At 41.4% G+C, this 18716-nt stretch overlaps 1 protein-coding gene across 1 annotated transcript in view; it reads right to left on the bottom strand.

The window, feature by feature from the left end:
- Positions 1 to 18716, bottom strand: part of PPP1R9A (protein phosphatase 1 regulatory subunit 9A) — a 195785-nt gene that overhangs the window by 75063 nt on the left and 102006 nt on the right. Inside the window, exons 2-3 of the mRNA XM_015420199.1 lie at positions 6778 to 6910; positions 2057 to 2177 (exon numbers count right to left, since the gene is read on the bottom strand). Coding sequence (XP_015275685.1) covers positions 2057 to 2177; positions 6778 to 6910 — 254 coding nt within the window. The remainder of the gene's footprint in view (positions 1 to 2056; positions 2178 to 6777; positions 6911 to 18716) is intronic.

Here is an 18716-nt window from a genome sequence, read left to right as displayed (position 1 = left end):
GTAAAACCTGGTGTGGAAAGAGCCATAGTCTTGAAACCCTGCAGTCCAAAACAACTGAACTGCTATGATTCAGGGCAGGATGAGTATGAACTTTGTCTCCAGGTATGAGTCATAAGATGTACTGCACAAGATAGGATTGGAGGAGAGGTGTTTTGCCAGGCTTAAAGAACTGATCCTTGGGCTCTGATGATGACGGAAGATCCACACATGTATGTGTTATGAGCTGTTACATTGCTTCTGACTTATGGTGATGCTGTCAATTAAAACACGCTATCACTAACAGCCTTGCTCAGGTGTTGCAGTCTCTACCCACTAAATCTTCTCTCTCCATTCAGTGCAAGTCATTTATGCTCCAGAATAAGAATATTGCTCATTTGTATTAAGGCAAAAAGGAGGGCTGGAAAAGGTTATGAGAAGCATATACAGACCTTTAATTCATCCTTGCACGGCCCACATATCTACCTGTACCCATGAGTAGATTGGGAACAGAGGGAACACTGGGATCTATTTAGCCATACCAGGATTCTCCGTGCATGGGTCCATTTATTGTGGACTGTATCATGCATTTTTTAAAATTCCTTTTGACTGCCTTTTATTATGCATCATTTAACTGGAAATGGGGAACACAACAAATGCACAACTGGATTTTCTTGTTTGGTTCTGTTCCCCACTGGAGAGGTATGTTGAGCAGCATTACAATTCAGTTCACCCATCAAAGATCTATAGATAGATCAAGGCAGATGATGCTTGAGATTCTATTACTCACACACTGATGATATATTAGAATTGTCTGGGTGCTTTCTCAACATACAGAAAGCAGAACTTTTGTATCAACTGTATTATTAGAAAAGGGAAAATAACTTAACGATTTTAATACCCTGGCAACCAAGTCAGTGATTTTCAAACACATTTATGTATATTTTGCACATATACTCATCAAATGATGAACCACTAACAACTGTAAAATTAAATACTGTCTCTCCTCTATCCTTTTGTCTTTAAACACTGCCGAAAGGAGATATTTTCGTTTGCAACTGAACCTGGTAATTTTAAGATACTGATTTGATTTTGCTTTAGGTGTCATCCTATAAGAATCTCAATTTCCTTTGGTATAACTTTTGTTTCCCCTTCAAGCACTCTGTGTTCAGAAGATAAAGCAACACTGGAAGGCCATTAACAAGGTAATCCTCAAAAGATTCACACCTTTCCGAGATTACTGACTTCAAAGGACTTAGAAGGGTATGTAACTCTGCTTAGGACTGCACTGTAAAACATGTAATGTCATACCCTTTCTAATTTAACTGTTACTACTATTTTGTCTCAAATACACAGGCTTTGTATACTGCAGCAATTCAAGGTAAACAAACTTACTTGCACAGAAAAAGCTACAATATAATACACACACAAGTAACTCGGGAAACAGAGACAGAAGCCATGGCTAAATTTATCTGTATTAATATATCTGTTTTGCACAGAAACAAGTAATGGCTGTAGCTAGACATGTGAAACAATCTTAATACGCAAACGATAGCTGAAATTAAGGTTGCATTAATCCTTCATAATAATTTGTTCATCATTTTTATAGCTTTGCTGCATTAACTGTTCATTAACTGAAACTCCCACACCAGATATAATTAAAGTTGCATAACAAAAGATGTCAGCTGGGACCCGAATGTAGCATTCTGTCCAGTAGCTTTCTATTTGTTTTCAGAGTTGGTATTTTTCTGCACCATTTCAATACAGCATTACAATCCATTCCCTGTAGCTTGAGCCAACCCATCTGATGATGTCACTGAGTCCAGTAGGACACAGCAAAACCCCAGAGACAAGCACAATCTCTGAGCACTGGTGGTGGGTAAGTGTTCCTAGGCTCAGGTAGGATGTTACTATTCAGACATCCAGACTAGATAACACACCCTTTAATACTCAAAATCCTACCGGCCCGAGACACAAGGTAAAACCTAATGGTACAGATGATGACAATCAGTATTTTAAGACAACCAGAATTGATAATCAGCATTGCTGATGCAGTTTCTGTTCAGTGAATCTCATTTACCTGCCATCTCTTTCTGCTGCCCCATCTTCTGTTACTGTTTTGACAAATATGCCCAGTTTTTCAAGGCCTGCATCTGCTCCAACTCCCATTCCAATAATGCTGATGCCAAGCCCATCTTCATCTGTGAAGTAGATACAGTAGGGCATACAATTAATTTTCAAAGAAATCTTCCACTCAGATTCATATGTTTGAATCATGTTTAACCACGTAGGCAAAATTTTCCTTGAAATTTTTTGTATGGTTTTACAGCTGTACACAGGTACAAAATAAACTAGCACATAGTGTCATTAGACAGTTTTCTCTAAACCTTAAGCCACCAAGTATAAGCAAGGTCTACTGATTTTAGTTTTCTTATTTCAATGTACTTTATCTTATATTTATTTTCAATTTTTTAGCTTTGTCACACAATAAAAACTACTATCATACAAAAATATAACATAAACATAACCATATAAGCACATGCATGAACAATCATCTATCCATATATCTAATTCTCAACAGTCCCCTCTGCGTGCGGATACTTATTTCTGCAGATAGGGGGCACACTCTCCCCCAACAGGTTTTTCTACAGACTCAGGGTTTTCTACAGAAAAATCCAAAAAAGTAAAAAAACCAAAAACCACTCAGGGAAGTTTGAATTCCCCTCAACACCTTTTGAAATGGCTGCTGCAGGGATCTACTCCAGGCCCTACTGCATCGAGAGAGAGACAGAGAGAGAGAAAGATAGAGAGAGCGAGGAGGAAGCAAAAGCAGGACTGGATCTGGGACTGGGAAGGATTCCTGAAGCATGAATGGCTACATAGCAGAGGCTTTGGACCCAAGCCTCGGACTAGGATTGCCCACTCCAGGTTGGGGAATTCCTGGAGATTCTGTGATGAAGTCTGAGGAGTGCAGAGTTTGGGGAGAGGAGAGGCCTCAGCTGGATGTAATGCCAGAGTCTACCCATTTTCTCCAGGGGGGCAGATCTCTGTTGTCTGGAGTTCAGTTCTAATTTGGGGGGGCTCCAAGTCCCACCTGGAGGCTGGCAAACCTAGCCCTAGCAGCACTCTCTGTATGACTTGATACCACCTGACTTGCATGATTTGACTAGGCCTGCTGCTTGCTACTGTTCAACAGCAGCCACCTATGAAAGTCAGTGTAGTATAATGTTCGGAGCTTCAGAGCAGGGTTTGCAAGACCCAGGCTTAGATCCCCAGCTCACTAGAAGCTCACTGGGTGATTTTGGACCAATCACATACTTTCACCCTAACCTATCTCATAGGGTTGTTGTGTAGATAAAAAGGAGGAGAGAATTATGTAAACTGCTTTATTCTCCACTGTGGAGAGAGACCATAATTTTCCTCAGGAGAATCTGCAGGGGGAAAGGAGATGGAAAGCTAAAGACAGAGGGGCAGATAAAGGTAGGTTGGCTGTTGGGTGGGAAGGAGATAGGGATGCCAACTCCATGTTGGGGAATTCCTGGATATTTGGAGGGTGGAGCCTGGGGGTGGTGGGGATTGAAGCTGGAAGGGACTTCAGACAGATTCAATGCCTTAGACTCCACCTTCCAAAGCAGTCATTTCCTCCAGGGGAACTCATGTTGCCAACTTCCAAGTGATGGCTGGAGATCTCCTGGAATTAAAACTGATCTCCAGATGACAGAGATCAGTTCCCCTGGAGAAAATGGTTGCTTTGAAGGGTGGAGTTTATGGTATTATGCCCTGCTGAGGTCACGTCCAAGCTCAAACCTCATCCTCCCAAAGCTCCACCTCCAAATCTCCAGGAATTTCCCAACATGGAGCTGGCAGCCCTAAGTGGAACTGATCTCTGTATTTGGGCAATCCACTCTGATTCCTGGAGAGCAGCTGCTGCCACTGCTGCTGTGGGGGAAGAGTAGGTGGGAGGCCGGGAGAGTGACAGGGGCAGAAAGAGTGATGGGGTAGGGGCAGAAAGGAAGTGACAGGTATGGAGGGGAGAGCGAGAGAGTGTGTAAGAAAAAGGGGTGGCGGGAAGGAGAAAGAGCATGAGAGAAGTAGGGGGAGAGGGGAAGAAGCAGAGGTGGGGGGAATGGGATAGCTGCTCCCACAAGATTCTTGTGGGTCCCACTTGTGATCTTCTATTACTGCATCATCTACAATATCTAATCATACATAGGTACAAAGACAAAAATTACACAGACAAATAAAAACTACCCTGATTATCAGAAATTGCTTGCATAAATAATTACTTTATAGACACAGTTTCGTGTTTCTGTTTGGGTTTTTCCCATCTTTACCTAATTACTTCATATCAAACCTTAAATTTTTACATACACATATCCTGACTCATTTTCTGTTTTAACGATTTAACAGTTTAACCTTGATTCTCAGCTATGTAATTAAAAATACTTTCCATTTTTCCTAGAATTCTGAGACAGGTCTATTATGTACATGAGATGTTAATTTTGCCATTCACATAATGATTTAATTTATTTTGCCATTCCTTCAGTTCTGGACATTTTTCTGCTTTCCATTTTGCCGCAAATGATACCCTTGCTGCCATCACCATATAATTACATAATTCAGTATGTATTCTTGTACTATTACTTGGTATGATATTTAATAACATACTTTTGGGGTCCATCACAAATTTGAGTTTTAATATCTTTTGCATTTCTTCATGTATCTCTATCTAATATTTCTTGCTTTCTTACATGCTTACCACATATGACAGAATGTTGCATCTGTACTTTGACATTTCTAGCACTTCCCATCATATCTTTTGTTAGTTTTTGCAATATCTTAGGCGTACTTTATATACATTATCTTTATAGCCAACTAGCTCAAAAAAGGGGCGGTTCGTCATTTTATTCATTTATGTTTATTTAATTTATTTATATTTATTTATTTATATTTTCTATTTATATTCCGCCCTCCCCGCATGGGCAGGCTCAGGGCGGCTTACAACAAGTTAAAATACAACAGAATAAATACAATAAAACATAGACAGTTACACTCTGCTTTTATCCCCAATGGGGATTCAAAGCCACTTAGAACATTACCTTGTCTTCCATTTTATCATCTAAACCACAAACCTCTGAGGTAAATTAGGCTGAGAGAGAATGACTGACCCAAGGCCACCCAATGACATTCCAGGGCACCCTGGGGATTTGAACCTGGGTCTCCCAGATCCTGGCTCAGTACTCTAAGCACTGTGCCACATGGGCTATGAAAAGAGAAAGAGGTTCCTGTATCTTTCCTGCCACAGCTACTAATAAGATACTTTGTGTAGACATGGAGCTTTGGCCCACAGTAAATGTATCTGAGTTCAGAGTATAACTGAAATAGCTGTTCTCCATAATGAAAAAATAATACATTTAAGAATTTGAACAACTACACAACTGATTCTATATGTCCAGCAGACTTTGAACTAGTGTTGCTCAAACATCAGCCCCCTCCCATGCCATACAGCAGCGATATACAATTTTGGGGTTTTATTTGCAAATAAAGTACACGTGATCCAGCCATGGTGATTCATGCTCTGATTACATCCAGGTTAGATAATTGTAATGCCCTCTAAACGTGGCTGCCTTTGAAAACAACCTGGAAACCTCAGTTCATCCAAAACAGAACAGCCAGGCTACTGTCAGAGACCATATCACCCCAGTGCTGAAAGATCTGAACTGGCTGCCCATTCATTTCTGGGCACAATTCAGTCCTGCTTCTTTCTTTTAGATCCCTAAATGGCTTGAGAGGACTGCCTCAAGTCCTAAAAGAAAGTCTATGTTGCTCCCTTTTAGGTGCAGACCAAAATGTTTCTCTTTGGCCAGGCTTTTAATTAAGGAGCATACCTTTTAACACCATGGTTTTTAGTGTGTTTTAGTCTGAAAGCTATTCCTTGAAGTTGCTCAGTGGTCTCTCTTTCTGTGCTGGGGGTGGGTTTTTAATTAATAACTTTTAATGTTTTAATTTTTTTTATTCTGTAAACCACCTCAAGCAGGCTCCCTAGAGAGGCAGCATTAATTTTTTCTAAATGAATACATAAACTTCCTTTTCCTCCACCTGCCTCCCGATCCCACCAGCATATACTGGTGGCTGTTGCTGCAACAGTAGAACCAGGCTGGTTCTGTCAGTTAGCTAGCCAGGCATGCAGGCAAATGGCCAATCAGTGGATGGTGATGGAGGGGAACCGTCCTCTATCTGCCTCTTCCATAGTTCTCTCTTCCTCATTTTATGCTCACAACAACCTTATAAGGTAGATTAGGCTGAGATCATCCATCAAGCTTTACCTGGCCCTCCCAGATCCAAGTCTAATAATCTAACTTGAACACACTACTCTGATTGCCCCACTTACCTACCTGGCTGATCACTGCCACCAGCTTGGGGCCATCAATTCCACCAGCTTATGTTGGAAGGAAGAGAGGGAGGGCATCTACAGTAGCTCTTTGGATCCAGGCAATTTGCTACAATCCTGAACACCAGGCTGTTTAAATCCCATGGAAGTCAATCAGACTTAGGCAGTTTAGCCATGCAGAACTGCTGCTCATGAGAATTAATGTGTTATCTCACAAAAATGCAAAATAGAACTTCCTGCACTGCCAATTATTTAACAAAGCCTAAAGGACCAAAATATTTTCAGGTGTTTCTTGTCAACTTTTATTTCACATCAGTCTTTAAAAGGGAAAGGCAAGAACTCTACCTCACATCTAAAATGCTTTTCAGGAAAAGAAGCCACCTTTAAATAGCACTGTGTATTTTGTATACCTTTTTTGAGCTCTACCGGGAAAAGCTCCAGCTTCTCGACTCGTTTTTCTAACTCATATTCAGCTGATGCGGCCACTGGATCAACTTCATCATTTCTCCTGTCATAGTCTTCATTAGAGTATGTGTTGAAAACCTGGAAAGACAAGAGGGCAACTGATTAACTTAGCTCCAGAAGTTCACTGCTAAGTCTCAAAGGAAACTGATGTTGTTCATAGGTAATTGTGTATCTTTCAGTCTGGCATAGTTTATACTGAATTCCAGAAATACTGTGTTTACAAGTGAGGGACACAAAAAGATAAATTTCTCATGGAATTCACTGCCACAGGAGGTAGTCTGGGGAAAGTGATGCTCTGTATTCTTGGTGTTTGGTGGGGCAACAGTGGGACGGCTTCTAGTGTCCTCAGCCACTGATGGATCTCCTGATGGTACCTGGTATTTTTGGCCACTGTGTGACAGAGTGTTGGACTGGATGGGCCATTAGCCTGCTCCAACACTGGCTTCTCTTATGTTCTTAGGTCCTCACTGTATCGTCCTCTCCATATGATGCTGTTTCCCTGTAGCCCCCACAGCATCTTCTCTTTCTCTGCTTCTTCCTGCCCACCAGCCTACCTATAGCTGCCCCTCCAGTATTCAGCTTTCTCTCCTTCCCTCCCCTGGCAGCCTCTCCCCCTTTTCTTATCTCCCACTCACCTAACTCCTTTTTTTTTAACTTTTCCACCCTTCTCCTCTCCCCTTCCCCTGCTGACTTCCACTCCTTTAATCTCTTATTTATTTATTTTGATTTATACCCCGTCCTTCCTACCAAGGCAGACTCAGGGCGGCTTACACACACCCCCCTCATGGTTTGAGTGATACAAACTACAGGTTGGCAGTATTGTTATTGCGTCCTGAAAATGTTCACCAAGATCTCAGAATGTAGTCTCATGAACTCTCAGAGGGCATGTCTCTAGAGGCTACTGATATTGATTCTATTATCTATTTGATTCTTAATCTTTTTACAATTTTCTGCAAACCTGGGGCTTTCCTCAGGTTTGTATAAAAATCCTTCCTGTCTGTCCCTAGGCCCATTGGGCAGATTGTTTGTTTCACACTTTAGGGCCAGTTCAGAATTAGATATGGCAATGGTGGGGAGGGAAAGTTTACAGTACACAATAGCCCCTTAATGACTTAGAATCATACTTCTGCATACAGCAGACCGGATTCTGCCTAACTTGCATGGTTATGGATACAACACAATTCTGTTTAATAATAAAAATCAAGGAGAGCGCAAATGTTTAAAAACCCACTGTCTTGACATTAAAAATTCACAGTGATTCATTAAAATATATTTTTTTAAAAAAACCAAATTTGAGAGTGCTTTATCACTATACTGGCTGGGTTCTGAACATTTTAAATTGCTTATTAAATAATGAGGCTGTGATTTACTGAAATTAAGTAAAAGCTGTATATAAATAAATAGCATTATATATTACCACATGATAATGCACAAGATTCACCATATAAATTATTACCTAGGCAAACAAAATTCATACTTGAATACAAGATATTAAATATTTATTAAATGCATATGTCACTCTATTCTAACACAACTCCCAGTGATGTACCGAAAAGGCAAAAAACAATAAAAATGTAAACCACACAACACATTTTTTAAAGTTATAACTGCAGCAATATTATACAATCCCACTGAAGGCTGCATGGATCAGTTTTACGATACCATCTTAAGGTTACTCTAGACTTCAGCTCAGATGGGATTCTCTCAACAGGGAGCTAAATGGTATCATGACTACCACTGAAAAGGGTCAGTTGCACACTGTCACAGATCTTATATAGTGCTGAGAAAGAATCACTAGGCCACAACAGATCTCAAAAAGCAGGAGAGGAATATGTGCTCTCCTTCCTGAAGGCTGTCGTGGGCCAGCCTGCTTTAGCTGAGGATCACTCAGCTGATGTTGCTAATAACCCCATCAGCACCTCTGAGACTCAACCAGCTGGTGCTGTCAATGACCCTGAGATGGCAGAGGCATGTCCTAGTGCCCCAGTTGCTGAGGACAGCAAGTACTCCAGCCCCATGAGCACTGGGAACACCAAAGAGGAAACCCAGAGAGGCAGCGCCTCAGCAACCCAAGATCTTGGGGAGACTTCACAGGATACCTTGCCTCCCCTTTGCCCAGAGCCAGGGGAACAGGGGAGGAGGTAGGCACACTTGGAGGTCCTTGAGAGGAGGCGGAGCGTGGGCCTTGCTGCCCAACAACTGCCAAATTAAAAGGAACACCTGGGGTTAATGAACCAAATAGATGGCTCTCTCGCAAGCAACGAGACCCGGCTGTGAGCCACCAATAAAGGATGGGGCTTCAGATGGGGAAGGTGTGGGACCAACTCGTCACCTTTCTGGAGACACGTGACCACAGCACCCGGACCTGTTCCTGTCTGCAACTCCTGAACCTTTGACTTTGACCCCAGACCTGCTTGACTACACCTCTTGGACCTGCTCAGACTCTGCTTCTTGGATCCTCAGCTGGCTTCCCTTGTGTATGACTCTTGGATTGAACTCTCAACTTTGCGTTTCTGGTTAGTGATTCTGTCTTGTCCCCTTGGTCTCGACTTGTACCTCTCAGAGTTGTTCTTTTTTTTTTTTTTTTTTGTAAAGATTTTATTAGCTCCCCTAAAAAGGGGAGGTATTTCGCTTAAAAGAAAAAAATGGGAAGGGTAGACAGCGGGAGAAAGAGAAAGCTGAGTGATATATAAACTGGTAAATTAAACTGTTAGTAATGTCCAATTAATCTTCTTGGGCTTCTTCTGTGTGTTGTCAAACTTCTTTTCTTAGTTCAGTCACATATAATTCTCTGTTAGTATATTAGTAATGTTCCCTTGAATTTCTGTTAATGTTCTCTTGAGTTCCCTTGAATTTCTGTTAATAAAAAAAAGAAAAATCTCTTCTGGACACAGTCAGAACCGCTTCTTTGCGTGCTGGGCACTTTTACTATCGCTGACGTGTAGGGGCTTCCTCTGTTGTCTTCTACTTCCGGCTTGTTAAATCCTCCTTCGGGTTGCTGTTAACATACTCAGTTCATGCACTATAAATCCTCTTCCTTTCATGCCTTGGAGGTCCCCAACTTTGAGAATGGTATTAATTTCATTTCGCTTTTATTTCCGCTCCCAAACTCTCTATTGGGTCCTCCTCGAAACTGGACGTATATAAGCGCTTGCCAGGCACTCCTCGCTGTCACAGTTCAAACTTTTCCATTTTACAAAACTCCCATCGGATTCACAACCATAAACAGTCCAAAACACTAAACAGCCGGCTCTCACACACAAGCAAACGCCCAGACGGAAGTCCCTCCCTTCTCTCCGCTCGTTTTTGCCCAGCTCCGACATCTTTTCTTTTTTGTTTACTTTTAGAAAGTTCTTAAATTGTGCTCCAGAGAGACAAAACTTTCTCTCGCTTTATTTCAAATACATCAAGGGAAAACATCACTGTTCGCTCAGTCCATTCCCCCCCTCCTTTTCTTTTTCGCTTATGCAGTTAGAGGGTTAACCTCCTCGCCTTTTTCGCTGGGTGGGGGGGAAGCGGTTTTAGATCTTTTTCTTTGCATTTTGACAACTCACAGTTGGCCGATCTTTTCTTTTTCAACTTTTTCGGATGATCGCTTTATCACTCGGTGACGTCTGGTGGCTCCGCTAAACCCCGTAAAACGGGATCGCTCGCGCAGCAAGGTCCAAAGGGGCAGGGCATGGTGGGCGCCTCGTCTCCAACCTCTCGGCTGAGAGCGAGACTTCCCCCTCGAGCGCCCTGAAGCACCCCGGATCCGAGCTCCTCACATCCTGAGGGGCTCGTTCGGGTCTCCGCTCGCGCGGATTCCCTCCTCCACCGCGGGCGGGCGAGACGCCCCTCGGGAGCGACCCAAGGATGCGTCCGCCTTTCGCGGGAGCCAGACCGGAAGCCCCCTCTCAGAGTTGTTCTAACACTGGGCACTATGATGAAAATAAATTTGCTGGGGTATACATCTATTTTAAGATTTTACACAACAGCCTGGACAACCTCTAGCAAGAAATTTAAGAAAATGTTATTGATTCCTGCTATTCTTTTGTTGATTTCTTCCTGCAAAACAGGATGAAAACAGATAATGAATTTGTAAATGCTTCTGACATATTAAAAAATGAATTTCGTGAAATCCATTAAAAAGCCTGTAGATTATATTTTGTTTATTTCATCAGAAAGCTTTGAGCAGTCTGAGCACTGAAAGACAGGTAGTACTGAGGACCCTCACAGCAATCCAGTGTGTCCTGGATCCTGAAAAATGCCTAAATCCTGGCAATATTTTCTACATCATAGATTATTAATATACTGAAATTATGCTCTGTAAACTGATTTTGAATGAATAATTCATTTTATAATTGGCACTGAATATAAAAAGCAAATATTGGAGTTAATCATACATAGTTTGTAGAGCTTACTGACAGAAAAGAAACCCCACTAAGTTTAACAATACCTTAAATTTACCCATGCTAAGAATGACAAGATAGTCTATATTACCCTAGAAATGCCTGAGGCATATTTCATATCATAGGGTTTGTGCCAACATGCATTTCAACAATGCTCATTAGGGAGTTTTCATCAGTAATACCCACTGCTTTTTAAATTTTCATGGCCACTTAAGTTTAGATACCTGGATTGCAGAAAAGCTCTTGTTTAGTAATACTGGAAAACTGGAACCTATCACTTAACAATATTTGAAAAGGGGGCAATGGTAGACAGAGACAATCAACAATACCATCATAAGGAAAAATTAACATGATGTGCAGTTGAAAGCATCCCTGTCACTGCCTTTAGCAAGCCTTGGTGTTGTCAAGGTAACAGATGAGTATGCTGTAGCATTTTATGACTATCTCTAACCTCAAACAGCATCAAAGTCACCGGGAAAAGGAAAGAGATTCTTGTATTAAAATGAACTCCTCAAAGCACTGTGAAGGCATGAGCCACATATATTTGAAAGAAATAAACAAACACGTGTTTGCATGGAAGTAGTGCTTGCTGGATACTTCCAAAGTTTTAATCTATAAAACTGAAAGTACGAACACACAAACATATGAAATAAATATAGCTAGACACATACAAAAATAAAAACAAAAATTTATAATACAAAACATTTAAGCTACTTCAATACAGTGTCTTCTGCCATAGGTTATGTGGCGTATCTACCTGCAAATATTTTATTCCTTTTATGGCTATCCAAGTTATCACAGCTGCATAGTTAGTTCTCAGTACTCTCTCTCCTCCTCTTCATACAAACAGTCTCATTTCAAGGAAGCAGAGAAGCTAAAGAACTTGGGTTCTTTTCAGTGACTCTCTACTCACAAAAGGTGAAAGAGCTGAACTGTAAAGCATAAGCAGCATTTCCACATGCATTTAACAACCAGTCTCCTTATACTCAAATTTTAAACAATACAAAACAAGTGAATCAAACTTCAGACTGGAACTTGAAGAGCTACTTTTGCTACAGCTGGATCAATACTTCAATCCAATTAAAGGCATTTGCCTTGTTTGCATCAATGTCCATTTATATGGGAGGGAGGTGTTCAGATTTTAAACATGATATTATTTTTACTACTGCTTTTTCATTGACGGGTTTCCAGTGTTCCCTCTAAGCTGAGTTAGTGTGAGCTAGCTCACAGATTTTTAGGCTCTGGCTCACACATTTTTGTCTTAGCTCAGGAAGGATGGCTCCAGAGCAGGCTAATTTTTGCAGGAGACCAATCCCTCGCTCACAGCTTTAATGCCAGTCGCTCACAAAGTAGAATTTCTGCTCACAAGATTCCACAGCTTAGAGGGAATATTGCTCCAGAGCAAACTAATTGATGCAGCAGCCAAATCGCTCGCTCACAACTTTAATGCCAGTAGCTCATAAAGTAGAATTTTTGCTCACAAGACTCCACAGCTTAGAGGGAGCATTGGTTTGGACCCACAACCACAATTTGGGAGCACTGAAATTCACAAGACAGGTTTCCAGTTCTGATAACTGGACACATGATTTTTAGTGGCTAACTATGGTTGTTCACACTGTTTTTCATGAAAATTCCACTGGGTAAACAATGTAAGAAACACATTTTGGAAATGTAAATTGCAGACACACACACCCCTTTTAGCAAATTATCCTGATATTAACTAAGAAACCAAATTTACTTTGTGATCTAGACTCCAGCTTCCTCCATCCTCCAGCACCATGCAGAGGTCTTGGGGGTCATGTCACATCCATCTGAAGATCCTTAGAAGAAGGCCATCTCCAACAATAGCGTCAAAGTGTTCCTTCTCACTCCCCAACAAAATCTTACAGCTTTCAACCAAATATACCCTTCGCCATTTCCCAGACTATACAGTGCGAAGTCCCTGGACCTTGAGACTTCCATAATTCTGCAGAAGCTCACTATTCTCATTCTCCTTTCTTCAAAATATTAATGTCCTTCTAGGACTGTGCTTTCTGTGGCCAAGAGTCATACTAACATTGACATATCAGAGACTCATAAGGTAAATGTCAACTTTGTCAAAAATGACCAGTGCTAACTATTAATCCAAAGACAGCAGCAGCTAAAACAAGGGTATCCACAACTATCATATAAAACCAGTAATGGTCATTTCAAAAGGCAATTAGCATAAGTATACTTTCTATGGGATACTTATTGTTGTGCTTTCAGAACTGCAGCTACAATAATAGAGAAGCCAATGTCTGGAAGCAACCGCAGGTGCCAGTAGCAACACTGAGAAACACTCCATTTAGGTCACTATTGCAAACCATCATCACCAATTCTGTTTTCCTGTGATGGGTTCATTCATTCCTCACTAACACCTGGCAACAGGCTTATGTCTGTTCCACCACCACCACCACTGCTAGCATGAGACCCTGCCATAAATTGGTTTCCTGTATTAACTAAAATGAACTCAACATCAATATCTTAAATTAAATAGGCAGAAGAGAGGGTTACTGACTGAAGTATACGCAGAGCTCAAAAGTTATTTATATATGAAAGAAGCCATTTAATCATAACCGGTTGACTACATCAAAGGCACAGAGCATGGAAATAAGTTTTACTGGATTTCAAATACAGCTTTACATGTGCAAAAATCAGCAGCATGCATGGAATACAAATTGATATTAATCAGTAATACTAACTATTGGTAACACCAACTAATATTAACATTATGTTGTCGAAGGCTTTCACGGCCAGGGTTCATTAGTTGTTGTAGAATTTCCGAATTGTATGGCCATGGCATTGTAGTACCTGATGTTTCGCCAGCAGCTGGCAAAAGGTCAGGCACTACAATGCCAAGACCACGGCCATACAGCCCAGAAAATCTACAACTAATATTAACATTCTTTATAATAATAACATTCTTTATACAGACTAGAATTTTGCAGCATTATGGTTTATTACAAAGCCCTTCTGAAGTAAGTTCTTAGGCTCTATTTAAGTTTGATAATGCACAGACTATTTATGCTGACCTTCACCAGAATAAATTAACAAACCACCTGTACATTGACCTGTTTACCTCTCAAATCTCCATGTGCACATTTATACAGGGAGAGTATAAAATATAAAGTTCCCTACAGGCACTGTATCTTTGCGAGGCACAGTTCATACAGGTTGTTTAATAATGGTAAAATCTCCCTGTAAATTTTGATAAGCAAGTCCCAGACTCCCGGTAATGAATGGCAACTGCCCAAACACACAGATGCACTCCTCTTTGCTTCAACAGTGGCTGCACAGGAGAGTGCTTTAATGGTCTGTACAAGTACCAGTAATAATGCAGCACGAGTATGTATTCAACATACTGCTATCACGTGGGTGGACGTGTACGTAAGTGGCTGTAGAAAACAGAGTTTCGAAGGAAAAGCTTTAGTAACAGTTATTTTTCTTCCTTTGGGGGAAAAACACACACTCTTTCTCGGCCGCCTCTCTTGCCTCTGCTCTCCCCAGGCTCTTCACTGAGCGTCTGTCCCCAAAACCGCTGCACGCCGCCGCGGCTGGATAGGGGGGGGGGGGGGGCAGTTTACCGCCGCCTTCCCAGCGGGGTCCGAGGCGTTCCTCTCGACGCTGTGACCGCCTGGGGGCCTCCCAGGACTGCCAGCGCCGGATTCATTGTAAATCGAGGCCTGCAGCTCTCGAATATATTTTAGGGCTGGAAAGTAAATACTTTCTACCATTGCCCTTTAGGTCTCCGCTTCTTCTTCTGACCTTCCAGTGTCTTCTGGGATCTTCGTGCTCTTCAGAGCACAGCCAGCACATCCTGCTCAGAAGGCAGGGCCGGTAAGACTGGGGATCAGAGGATAAGCCCCTCCCCTCTGGGATCAAAGTTTGCCGGCCCTGCCTATGGAAGGGGGAGGTGCTTTCCCAGGAGTAAGGAGTCAAGGACTGCCCCACTCCTGGACCACCGGAGAACTCCCAGTGCTCCACCAGTCGTTACTTATTTTTTACAATGTGGATTTAACTCAATTGCACCTGCAGGCAGAATTCGTTTTGGCTGACGGAGCTTTCCCCCCCCTCTGATGACAGTTTTGTATTCTTGCTCTCTTTCTCCTTAGCACAATGAACAGCATCCAAGCAAGATGTAAAGCTACCTACATTAAGCAAAGGAATGTTTTATCCTTTAAGTGCTCATACCAAGTGTATTATATTACATTTAATCACATCAGTGCCTCAAAAAAAAAAACCCAGCCAGCTTTCTATTTCCAGAAGAGTTTAGTCCATTAATTCCTCCAAATGTGGGACTCAGGCAAAAGAGGATGTGATACAAGCCAAAAGGAGGGATTTATCTGGGATATTTCCCTAGCTGGTATGGAAATACCAGCTGTATATATAATTTAGAAAAACAATGATTAGACTAGCAAGCAGAAGGTCACAGATGAGCATGGAAACATCAGCTGGGTAAACAAACCAACATTTTTATAGAGCTCAAAACAATGTGTTGTTTTTTTAAAAATCATGCTTTGAGCAGATAAGTCAGCAGAGTGGGCTAAGGAAAATAGGCCCCAGTAACTACAAAACATAGGATGTGGATATTGTTTCATACAGTATAATTTTCATTGTTTTCAGGGAAAGAGTGTGTGTGTGTGTATTACCATATAAACACAAAAACACACTTAACACAACCAGCGATAGGATTGCCAGCCTCCAGGTGGGTCTAGTAACAAATAAATATACACTGCAAAAACCTTTTAGCAAATTAATGTGTTCTATTTATGGTCATCATTTAGTAAAGTGCATAGTGTATCATTATTTCATCCTAGTCAGGTATAAATATTCATTACATTCAATAAGCAATAACATTCAATACATACAGATTCCTAACTACCAAACAATTTTGCATCAGTGTTTTAAAAGTCAAGCCCCAACGGGAATTTCTAGAATTATAAGCCCGCTTCTCCTTGCATGAAGTCTTCCAAAAAGGGGGACAGCCTTCTTGTATGGATGCTTTTTGCCGGTCCTACAAAAGACACATTATGCAGCCAACATTCATGGACGGAGTACTCCTGTCATTCTCAAAGCCACCTTACAGATCAACAAGCTGCGTCAACTGGGTCCCATTTTGGCAGTGATGAAACCAGTCTACCCATGAGTAATGTGCAGGAAACAGGTTCTTCTCCAAGGTTTTCTCTGAAATTTATAACATTACTCAGGCCAACACCAATGTGGTGTTGTGATTAAGAGTATTGGATTAGTATGTGGGAGACCCAGATTCAAATTCCCCCAGCAGCCTCCTGCCTTCCCTCCTTTGCACCAGTTTCTCACGGGCTAGATAAGAGACCTGGATGGGCTGGTTTCAGCTCCCAAGCCATATGTCTGAGACCCCGATCTAGAGCAAGTCTACATCACTGATACTCTCAAAGCTCATGAGCTTACTGATTCTGAGCACTGACACCATCCAATGGGGTTGGCTATACACAAGACCGTTACAACAGTCTGAGGCTCTTTCAATCCCAAATTATAAACAAGAGGATCTTTCCATCAAAGTTCCATTGAGAGTTAAAACCAGTTTGATTTGGTGGACAACGATGCCCCCGCATTTCCAGGGTCTCAGCCTCTCCAAGCACCCGCACAATCATCCATTTCTCAAGAGCGCTGCCCGAAAAGATCTGCCAAAACCAGCATGGAAATTACACACCATGCTCTGCTCTTACTAGACACCCCTTCAAACCTATTAATGTGATCCCTCAAGTGGCCAAGAATGAAAGTCTTATTTCTTGTAGCAATCACATCAGCAAGGAGGGTGTCTGAATTAGGTGCACTGTTGGTCAATCCTGAGCTATGCATGTTCCATAAGGACAAGATGGTCATGAGGACTGACCCCACCTTTAAACTGAAGGTTTCAAAATCGGCCATCAGTAGTACCTTCAAGGCTTGCATAACTGAAGCCTATAAAGTCCAAAAAAATTAAACATACCAACTAGAATTACTGCTGATTCACTTTAAAGTGCTGTGAGGAATGCAGCCTTTGACAAATTGGCTACAGTTGAAGAGGTATGCAAGACAGCCACCTGATCAATTATTTCCCGGTACATAAGGCACTACAAGATGAACATCTTCAGATTGGTTGATGCAGTGTTTGGAAGATGAGTATTAAAAACATATTCTAGAAGCAGGTGACAATGACCCACCCAGAAAATGAGGACACTGCTTTGGGAGGTCCCTCTGACTCAGAGGGAGAATGGATCATTGGATACTTACTATGAAGGGTCCTTCTCCTCTGAGAAGAGGAAGACATCTTGTCCCTCCCGAAGTCATCATCATTCTTCACTCATCTGTCAGCAGGGCTACTTCTGTTCTACTGTCACCTCACCTTGCTGTTACTCGTTTCTTTTATCTGGTTAGTTCTAGAGTGCTGATCTTTTCTTAGTTTAAATTGTTGATAACTGCTTTTGGAGTTGCCAGGAGATGGGCAACTCCCACCAAGGAGACAGGAAGTGGAAAGACTTTGTTCCTGCCTCCCTGAATGGAGGGTGGGAATCACCCACCAAGACATCCTCCTTTTCTCAGAGGAGAAGGACCCTTCATGGTAAGTATCCAATGGTCTGTTCTAGATAAGAGGTCAAACATCTGACTTGGTTTATAGTAGTGTTTTCCTGAGATCATACTGTGTTTTACAGAAGCTTCAAAACTATCAAGTATTTCTTCTAAGAGGAAGTGAACAAAGTCAACCTAAAGATTAAAGAGATAATATTTGGGCACAATAAATTATGATAAATTCCAGGTTCAAATCAATAAACCAAAAATATTACAGTATTTCCAGATCAGAGATTACAGCAGCAATTCTAAAAAAATGCCTGAACTAGGGCTGCCAATAAGGAACTGGAATATTGTTATGAGATTTCTAGGGTAGTCCCAGGGGAAGGCAGAATTTGAGGTGGGAGCTAAGTGGGGATGTGACATGACTCTAGGACTTTAGTTTCTCCTAAAATCTGTGGTATATCTCTAAAGCTGCTATTTTTTTCCAGATCACTGTAGTATGGAGATTAGTTGTAATTCCAGGAGAACTCCAGGCCCCACCTTGAGTCTGGTAACCCTAATTTGGAAATAAATTCCATTGGAATTTAGTTCTGAATGAACAACCTCAGGATTGGTGTGTAAAATCAACTACAGAGAAACCATAATGCCATTTTTAGCTGGAATTGCAGTTAATAAAGGGTATTGGCAACACAGCTATTTGATATGTTTGTTGATTTGAATAAATGCCATGCTGTAGAGAGAGTCACTTCATACAATACAAATTAAGAACATCACTGTAAGTACAATGAATATATGTAAATTTATTTTATTTACAATATTTGTATGTCGCCTTTACACCCAGCTCAGGGTCTCAAAGGCAGCAAACATTTCAAATATTAAAACACCATTTAAAATACATACATTCATATACACATACATATATATATATACATATATAT

This window comes from Gekko japonicus, unplaced genomic scaffold (assembly GCF_001447785.1).
Source record: "Gekko japonicus isolate JY-2015 unplaced genomic scaffold, Gekko_japonicus_V1.1 scaffold154, whole genome shotgun sequence".
Taxonomy (NCBI): Eukaryota; Metazoa; Chordata; class Lepidosauria; order Squamata; family Gekkonidae; genus Gekko; species Gekko japonicus.
The sequence above is the reverse complement of the archived record's forward strand: the minus strand, read 5'-3'. Positions and strand labels throughout refer to the sequence as shown.